The following is a 10,043-nucleotide window of genomic DNA, read 5'->3' as shown; positions in this document are numbered from 1 at the left end:
TTTTACTTACTCTGCCGAGCTTCGTTGTTCGAAGCTCGGTTCTCTGTTTTCACCAAATAGTTTCTGGTTTAAATGCAAGTTTGATTTTCCGTTATGGTGATTGTGTTGATTTCTAGTTTGATTGCTTCGTTTATTGAGATTTTGGTGTTTTAAATTGTCTGAGTTGGATGCGTTTCGCAGCTGTTTTCTGAGTTATTATAGGTTAATTGTCAGATCTGGGAAGTTGGAGTTGGATTGTGGAAGAACTTTGGTTGGATTTGCTGGATTTGTTGGTTGTTGGGTTCGGATGTCTTGGATCCGGAGTGGATCAAGTATTCTGACGTGAATCTGAGTAGTTTCGATCTGATTTTCATGCTTAGTTTACGAGTTTTTCTTTCATTCCGTCTAGTGTACGCCAGATCTGATGTGTTTCCGTTTTGTGGCAAGTTTCCGACGACCAAATTTCTATATTCTGTTCGAATCTCGCTTTGTGCTCTGTTTTGTTCATCTGCAAGTTTAATTCGGTTGAGAGGATACATTTCGCTGCGAGCTAGCGTCAGAGTTTGTTATCTGCAGTTTTTTCCGTACTTGCCACTTTTGGAATTATGGTCCCCACTTTCAGTTATCTTCTGTTTAGCTAGATTAGGTAGTTGTCTACACTGTCTAGGAAGTGGTTATGTTTCTTGCTGTTGAAGTCTGAATTTACAAGTTTAATATGTCCTAGGTCTAGCATTTACATTTCCTGCCTAGGTCTAGAGTTAGTTTAAAATTCTCAACCCTTTTGCGTGGCAGCAGCCATTTGTTTGTCCAAAGCCTCTGAGCACTACTTTGCGAGTCCATCTCTGTGGGATCGACCCCACTTCCCTATACTAATTCATAGTATTCGGGTTGAGGGATTTATATTATTTTTTGAAAGGGGAGTTGAGAGTGCCCAACGACTAAAGCACTGTATGTTCTCTTGAGTTCCTGGACCCTGTGCTCCAGTGGACTTAAGAAGCATGATGTCTTGACCGAGCGCTTGCATTGATCAATTTCTGTGCATACGTACGAAAGAGCCTCTCTGTTACTTTCATACGCTTTCAATAGCTCAAATAAAATCAGAGTATCATCTCAACAATTGAGAACTCAAAGGGATTATATCTCAACAATACATAAACTCAAAAGAGACAACATTCAGCGAAAGCATTCGAGAGTAGAATACTATTATGTATGAAGACATATAATATATTCAGAAAATTTTATTTACTATCTTCTTCACTTTCATGCTCAACACCCACCGCGCTCGTCACCGCTCAACCTGCTCCTAGGGAGAACACATGCAGGGCAGAGTACTTGATGCACTCAGTGGACTCATGCCGAAAACATTTTCAATAAAAATATTTATCATGCCATTAACGAGTGACCTCGGGGTTTAACTTTGAAAGTGCCCGAGTCACTAAAACATTCCACCAACATCATCAACATCAACCTCAACATCATCAACACCACCATACCATATCTGAACATACATGACACGGAATGTGGCCACATTCCAAGCCACTAGACCGGCCAACTCAAAGAGATAGCGCACGATCTACGGGGTGTACACTAGCCTGAATAGGAACTCACTCCCTAGTCAGACCCGAATTCGATTAACCATACATGGCAAAAGCCACTTCAGATAGGTCCCATAGCAACACAAAAAAATATGGCACGACAAACATATTTCGCAAAAATAAATTTACTTAGGACATAGTCCTTATTTAAAAAGAAAGCCCACCTCGTTCGCTTAACTCCTTCACTTGCTAATTCGTTTCGTTCTCAAATAGCATGCAAAATCACCCTTTTTAAATATCAGGATATGCAAAATTAGCCTTTGTAAAATAATTTAATTTAAAAGTAATGCATGCATCCTACGTGCGTGTGCTCAAATTATCCTTCATTCTTTCATCAAAAAAATAGATTCCTCAACTAAACGAAATAGTATCAACAACATTATACTTTCATCCGCTCACACCCCAACAAATTTTATTAAAACAGCCCAAAGATTAAGACACCAAATAGTCCAATAAAAATCAACATACCCCAAGAAATTTTAGAAGAAATCGGGCCACTGCCAGAACTTAAAAGAACCTGCCCAAAACAATTTAATCAACCAAACCCCGTTACTTTGCAAACAATATAAAAAAAATTTAAAACCAACAAATGTATACTCCCTTCCAGACGACACGTATACTCCCTTAAAATCCACTTTTGAATCCACCATTCCTCCCATTTTAAAACACGTACCCACTCCACCACATTCTTCATTTAACAAATAAACAACTACTCCTTTTCTCCACTTACACGTACCCCCATTTTTCCAAAGTCAGTATATATAAAAGTACCCAATTTAAATGTATAACAATTTCCAATCAAAACAAGTAATCCTAAAAATACTCCCTCACAAATACACGTGCCCCTTCCATTTCCACTTTAAAACAAGAATAAAATTAATGTCAAAGAATAAAAGGGATTGAGTACTCCCATTCCAGAAACATGTTTAAAACCCATTTCATTCTCTCTCTCTCTCTCTCATTTCTTTTGTATTTTTCTGATTAGTCACAGCGGGAGGTTCAATTCTGGTGCTCGATTGATGTTGATTGTTTTGTTTGATTAAGCTGATTGTTTTAATTCGATTTCGAGTTTCAGTTGGTGCATCAAAGTGATATGCTTGACGTATGTAGATTTGAGATAAAGGGGAAGGTTTATACCTTAACTGAACAAATCGGCTCAGGCAAAAGGTCAAGGCTTCTGGTTCTCCCCCGTAGTGAAATTAGGATTTGGTGGAGAAAAAGATGAACTCCTTCGTACTACTTTCCCCAGCCGCTTGAGGAAATTTTTGCAATTCAAAAGTGTAAGAGAGTGACTGCGAATTTTGTGTGAAGAGAGATTAGGGTATGGAGATTAATATACTGCATAGTGTGGGAGTATAATCGGGAGTTTGTTGAGGTGTAGATTTGGAAGGGATTTATAGAGTGGGGAACGGTTATGAACGTGGGAAAGGAGTGGGATGCGATTCTTTTTTTTATATATACTTTTTTTGAACTTGAGATTGACTAATTTTATTTGTTTGTAATTTTATTTGCAGGTCACGGAGGATGAAAATTTCAACCGTATCTTTATTTAAAATTTAAACTAAGGAATATTTAGTGACCAAGTCAACTAGAAAAGATCTAATTAGATTAATTTGATTTATGGTCCTTTCAAAAACACAATAAAAAGGATAGAAAAAGTCAGGGTATTACACTAGGGTTTTTAAATGCTCGCGATTTTCTGTTTTGTTGATTGTGATTTGTTTTATTTAAATGTTACGGACTGATTGTAATTAAAAAAAACAGTAGTACTGTGTTTTTGGTAAGTGCTTCTTTTATTGATGCTTTTTCTTTTGGCGAGTTGCTATTATACTTGTTATAGAAGATTATTACACCAAATTTCCTGACACATTTAGTTGAGCAAATTCACATATCAAGTATTATAGATATTTTCGGATGAATATGAAAACGTGCATTCCTTACTCTTTTCGATAAGTGATAAGAATTTGTGAACTCGCCACCTTATACAAGAATGTCTAAGCAACTTGCCGCTAGGACAAAACAGTTTCACCAAATCTCAAAAACAGCTTCGAGTATACTTCACCGCCGGAAATTAAGAAAACCGCCGCAGGACCACCTCCTACCCTCTCCGCCGGATTTGACACCGTCAGACACCAGAAGGTTGACCTGGAGTGGAGAGGAGGCCGCCAGAAACTGGATTTGTCCTTCAAAGCCGTCGGAGAATATTTTCAGATCTGAAACTTTTCGATCTAAGAACAACCTTCAAACCCGTACCCGAAACCCAAATTTCCAATTTTAATATTAGTGTGGTTGAGATTTTCTCTCTCTAGAAGAATTCTCTCTGACTTCTCTCTAGAATCCCCACTCTCTCTCTTCTCTCTCTCGACTTCAATCCTAACGCGGTTCTGGTGGATTTATTCTTCGTGGACTTGCTTCTCTATCATCAAACAAAGAATTTAAGCCGTTAAAATCCAGATTTGAACGGGTTTGAATGCTGTTCTTGGATCGAAAAGTTTTGGATATGAAAATTTTCTCTAGCTGCTTTGAAGGACAAATCCAGTTTCCGGCGGCTTCCCCTCTACTCCAGTAGCATCGGAGGTCACCCTTGGGGATTCTAACGGTTTGAAATCCGGCGGAGAGGGGAGGAGGTGGTTTTGCAGCGGTTTTCTTTATTTCTGGCAGTGAAGTGTACTCGAAGCTGTTTTTGCGATTTGGTGAAACTGTAGGTCCTTCACCTCACTCCCAGTTGAAATCTCTACTCAGAGGTTTCTTTATCTTCTCCGACGAAGCTAGCCAGATTGAGGGAGGCCAGTTTCTTTGGGTTAAAGTGAGAGTGATTTTCGGTTGAAGATCTATTTGTGAAGCCCGATTGTTATCATCTCTAATCCTAAGTTTTTCTTTCCCTTCTCTGTTTAATCTTTCAATTTTTAGTGTTTGGGCTTGATTTTTTGGGCTTATGTTCCTTTCTACCAGTTTTGGAAAGATCACTGTTACATTGATTTTTTCGAATTGTTTGTGTTGTTGCTATTGTTTCTTTCCCTCTTTGCAGTTCGTAAGTGGTGAATTTCCATTGAGGACTGTTTATTGGATTGATGTTGCTTCTTGAGGATCGATTTCTTAGTGGATTGGAGGCGGCAGAGAGTTCAACACTTAGAAAAAATCCTAAGTGTTCATCCGTTTTGCTTTCTTTACTCCCCTCTACTTTTTCGATCATTTTGGCCTTTTTTGGTGATTGATTTGGACTGATCTAGATCGATATTGGATAGATTGCGGCTGTGTTAGTGTTGTTTGCAGGTTCCGGTGATTTTCTAGGAATTTTGGCACCTCCGGCTACCTGCTCCGCCGCGAAAATCTGAAGCTATTGAAGAGCTGCATTTGTCGTAAGTTTTCCGGCGCCGACACGCCGGAACCCTACCTTCTTCGGCGCCGCCTTGCCGGAATTTTAACAGTCCCCGGCACCGCCCAGCCCCAACGGTCAGATACATTGAATCTAGACATCCCAACTAATAAGTGTTTGTAAGTTCAGGTGCGTGTAAAATCTGCCGAACCCAGGAAGCGCATACAAATTACCAGGGGCAGAGGAAAAGGAGGAAAATGAAGTGAAAAACGGCAGCAATTTACCAGACCGAGGAAATGAAAAGAAACGCTGGCATAATACAAAAAATGGAGCAAGGAGCAAGTATAAGGATCACGGGCAAAAAAAGACAAATTATGAAGAAGGAGTGTCCTAGCGATCCGTGCCTATATAAAGGAACGACCCCTTTTGAAGAAGAGAGCCTTTTATCACTTTTTATCTTTCACTCTTAGTCTCCTTAGTTTCATTTTTCTAGTCTTAGCTCACTATACACACACTTGGCACCAATGGGAAATTCTAGGCAGGCTTGGCGATAGTTGGTTTCCGTGGTGTAACACCGTCCTCACGAGGGCTAAGATACAATCTGTTTTTATTTTCTATCGTTTATTCTCACAGTGAACTTTCTTGCCGGGAGCTCGACGACTGCTTTTGTGTTTGAACCTCATTTCCGTGGTTATGGCAGTTTCTATTTTCTGTTTTACTTTGGTTTCTGATGTTTGATGTTGGTTTTACTGATGTTGAATTGGAGTTGAGATTGTTTGACTCTGAGTTTGTTTGTTGAGGGATTGTTTGAATCGGAGTTGAAGGAGATGGATCTGAATGTTGTTGAGTTTGGATCGGTTGGATCGGGAGTAGATTGTGGTTTCTAGAGATGAATCTAATATGTACTTGTTGGTTATGCAGGGCTATGTCTGTTGCTTTCGATTTACTTGACCTGGTAACTTAGATCTGATAGTTTTCTGTTTAGTCGTAATGTCTGAAAGCTGATCCATGTTTACTCTGCTTTTGGTGCTCTGTTTTGTTCATGTTCATGTTTATTTGCTGAAGAAGATGAAGATCGTTGGTAGTTAGGCCTATAACCGTTGTTTGTTTGCTTTGTGCAGCTTTTTCTGTTGCTAGCTAATTCGGGAAATCTGTTTTGTTGCTTTTTCTTGCTTTGTTGTCTCACCGTTTTAGGAAACTTTTTTACTTGACCCAGTAGTTTGATAAACCCTCAGCAGTTAATTTCAAGTTTCAAATCATGAACGCATTTATGTTTCTTTGTTCTTAGGTCTAGTACTTGAAACACTTTTAATTCTCGTGACCCAGTAGTTTAAAATTCTCAACCCATTTGTTGCGTGGCAGCAGCCAACCCTTCCCAAAACCCTCCAAATGCATGCTAACTCATCCGTCCTCATGGGATCGATCATTTGCTTCTCTATACTAGCCAATAGTGTAGTGGGTTGAGGTTTTGAAGCGGAAAGGTGTGTGTCCATGATCTCCTAGACCCTGTGATCTAGCGAATCCTCTGGACCTAGGGGTTTGTGTTATATCAATAGTGTAATACACGCTCTTACGCTTCAAATGGCGTTGTTGCCGGGGATGGATGGCGTTGTTTATGTTTGTGTTTAGAGGTTTTGGTGTATATAGTTTTGATTTGTTTGTTTTTACTTTTCTTTTTAGTTTATGAGCAGAGGCTCAAGGTTTGGACACTAGAACAAATCACCCGGTTGGAGAGACGCCCAAACTAGTTGGCAGGTCAAGGAAGCAGTATCCACTGTCACCACTAGGTCAGGGTTAACAACAGGAGATCCAGTCCAGTTGAGTTCGGAAAGTGACGAAAACCCAACCTCACCAATCAAAGAAGAAGTAGAGTCATCTTCAGACTCAGGAAGAGAAGATGGTGTTATCATGGCGGCTGAACCAGATAACGACCCCGAGATTGGCTCACTCAACGCTCATCTGAATGGCAAACCATCCCAAGCCATTGTTATTACCCCATCCCAGCAGGCAATTGAAATCAAAACAAACATGTTGGCCGTGATGCCGCATTTCTACGGGCGAAAGATTGAGTGCCCATATGAATTTCTCCATGAGTTCTGCAAACTTTGCAGTATTCAGAAGAGGCCCCTAATTCGACCGAAGAGGATTACATGTTGCGCGCACTCCCATTTGTGCTGAAGGGTGAGGCTAACACATGGTTATTAAGGTTACCGGCCAATTCTATCCGCACGTGGGCAGACTTCAGACTGTTTTTCTTGGACTACTTCTTTCCCTCGAACAAGACGAATGCTATCAAGAAGGAAATTCTAGCATGCAGACATGATTATGATGAGTCCTTGAGCCAGTATTGGTCACGTTTCAAGGGATTGCTCGATTCTAGCCCCAACAACCGAATGTGCGAAGCAGAGGTCTACAATATTTTCTACGAAGGAGCGAATCCAGAGTCGAAGGATTTACTAAACTCTTCGAGCGGGGGGAATTTCACAAAGAAACGTGTGAGCGAGGACAGAGAAATTTTCGGAAGATTGATTGATGCAAAGAAGGTGTATGATTCCCCTCGTACTATCCTTAGAAAAGGAAATGTGGATGCAGTGAATGTGCAAAATGAGGATAGAATGGATGCTAGGATGGATAAGCTGGAAAAGACTATTGTGACCGCCTTAGGAAAAAATAATTCGCCGGCCCCAGCCAAAAAGGTCAAGCAAATGCCAGTCTCAGAGGAAGGATACCATTGCTATGGTCAGCCAGGAGAAGGAGAAATTCAAGCTCAGGTAAATTCGATGGGAAGCTGGAATCCGAATGGAAGTTGGAACCAATGGAAGCAAAAGGAAACCCCATGGAGGGACCACCCAAACTTTAGATGGTCTGACCCGAATCTACTACCCCAATAGCAGAACACCAACTATTCGAACCCTCAAGAGGGAAAGAACAATTGGGGCAACCGGAATCAGGGCGACCAATCTAACTGGGTCAATAGGAATTAGAACAATCCAGCAAACTCCTATGTGCCACCACACCAGAGGAATTAGCAGGGCAACAACCAGAACCCTCAGCCCAATTACCAAGGGAATCAAGGGTATCAAGGGTTGAGTCATCAATATAACAACAATCAGGGAACTCAAAGTAATTTCCATCCAAATCAGGGACATGGACCACCATCAAGGACCGAATACCAGTCGCCAAAATCCAGGCAGTCGAAGAGCCTCGATGAGATGGTGAACGATTTGGTCAGCTCACAGCAACACATGCAGAATAATATGCAGTCCAACAATGATGTGGTACATATGCTTTAGGATACTCAAGTGGAGCACAAGGCAACCATGAACATGCTGGCGAAGCAGTTATCTCAGATCGCGACTTCCCTAAGTGAAATGTGCGGAAACGAAGGACGGATTCCTGCCACAGTCAAGCCACCAGACAGGGCGAACATCAGTCAAATCACCCTTAGGTCTGGACGAGAGTATAAAGGTCCGACAATGAAGATTGATGACGGAACACCTCCTGTGGTGAGCAAGGAAAAGGATAACCCAACCCCACAGAAGGAAGACACTGAAACAGGGGAAGCTAGAACAGATGATGATATCCAGATCGGAGACTTAGGGAAACCAGTACCCCGAATGGCTGACCCGTTTTTCCTAGACCCAGGAACTGAGGTGGAGGTTGAAGAAATGAGGAAAGAGAATGGAGAGTTCTCCAAGGGAGATTCCAGCAACACGGTCAAACAAGTGAAGCCTTTTCCCTACCGAGGGGAGGCCAAGAAGAAAAAGGATGACCCTGTGGATTTCATGGAAATCTTAGGTATGTTGGAAATCAACCTGCCATTTCTCCAGGCCTTGAAGCTACCTATTTTTAGTAAATTCATCAAGGAGTTTATCGCCGAGAAGACTAAACCCAATGGCAAAATAGTGATCGGAGAAACTGTGTCAGCAGTGATTCAAAAGCGGAGGATGCCGTCAAAACGCACTGACCCAGGTATGTTCACTCTTCCCATTTCAATTGGGGACATTTGAATTGAGCATGCTATCTGTGACTTAGGAGCATCAATAAATGTTTTACCGCTTTCCATCTATAAAAAGCTGGTAGGAGTAAGAATGGTTGATACGAAGGTGGTGATCCAGTTAGCGGATAGGTCATGCATTAGTCCAGGGGTGTGTTGGAAAACATGATAGTTAAGGTGCATGATTTCTACGCACTGCTAAGACCATAATTGATGTGTTTGATGGAACCATATGTCTGGATTATCATGGGAGAAATACACGTTTAACATTGATGAGGCTATGAAGAAGCCGTTAGATGTGGAAAATCTGCATGCTGTGAATATCATTAACCCCTTAGTCCAAGAATATCTTGAGACTGAATTAATGCAGAAACAGATTGACAATTTAGAGTTAAGCCATTCTATAGATAGAGAGGTAGCAGGATGGTGTGAGGCCATGAACACTCTAGAGTTAACAGATGAAGAGCTAGCAGAGGCGATTGTGGAATTCTGTAAGAGTCCTGAATCCGTCAGGTCAAGGGGATCAGCCCATGTGGCTAGTTTGGAAAAATTGCCAGGGCATGAAGGATTAATCACCAAGGAAATGGAAAAGAATCCACCGCCCCAGGAGACAAGTTCGCCAAAGAAGGAGTTGAAGACACTGCCACCCGGTCTAAAGTATGCTTATTTGGAGGAGAACGAGACATTTCCTGTAATCGTCAACAACAACTTGACACAGGAACAGGAAAATGAGTTACTGGAAATGATCGGAAGAAACAATAATCCATAGAGTGGACTCTATCAGACTTAGTGGGAATCAGTCCCGACCTTTGTATGCATCATATTCGCTTGGAAGAAAGAGCAAAGGCCTACCGAGATTCACAAAGGAAACTGAATCCGAACATGAGAGAGGAAGTCTTGAAGGAAGTTCTAAAACTACTGTCCTTGGGAATCATCTACTCGATCCCAGACAGTGAGTGGGTAAGCCCAGACCAAATGGTGCCGAAGAAGTCGGGGATACAAGTGGTGAAGAATGAAAAGAATGAGCTTGTGCCCACAAGACTGGTAACGGGCTAGAGGATGTGTATCGACTACCAGAAGTTGAACGAGGCTACACGAAAAGATCACTATCTGTTTCCCTTTATTGATCAGATGCTTGAGAGACTAGTGGGCAAGC

General features: G+C 41.5%; 1 protein-coding gene across 1 annotated transcript; it reads left to right on the top strand.

The window, feature by feature from the left end:
- Positions 1-6,798: 6,798 nt before the first annotated feature.
- On the top strand, positions 6,799-8,900 carry LOC121770414. The gene is made up of 4 exons (XM_042167145.1): positions 6,799-6,897; positions 7,002-7,661; positions 8,034-8,117; positions 8,184-8,900. The coding sequence occupies exons 1-4, from the start codon at positions 6,799-6,801 to the stop codon at positions 8,898-8,900; spliced, it is 1,560 nt and encodes a 519-aa protein (XP_042023079.1).
- The last annotated feature ends 1,143 nt before the right edge of the window (positions 8,901-10,043 follow it).

This window comes from Salvia splendens, chromosome 16, assembly GCF_004379255.2.
Source record: "Salvia splendens isolate huo1 chromosome 16, SspV2, whole genome shotgun sequence".
Taxonomy (NCBI): domain Eukaryota; kingdom Viridiplantae; phylum Streptophyta; class Magnoliopsida; order Lamiales; family Lamiaceae; genus Salvia; species Salvia splendens.
This window is presented reverse-complemented; position numbering and strand designations above follow the sequence as displayed.

Excerpts from the sequence above, each read along its gene's own strand:
- LOC121770414 (XM_042167145.1), top strand. The coding sequence starts at position 6,799 with ATGGCGGCTGAACCAGATAACGACCCCGAGATTGGCTCACTCAACGCT. Across the intron at positions 6,898-7,001 it reads TTATTACCCCATCCCAGCAG|TATTCAGAAGAGGCCCCTAA; the intron begins GCAATTGAAATC and ends CAAACTTTGCAG. Across the intron at positions 7,662-8,033 it reads AAGGAGAAATTCAAGCTCAG|GGACATGGACCACCATCAAG; the intron begins GTAAATTCGATG and ends CATCCAAATCAG.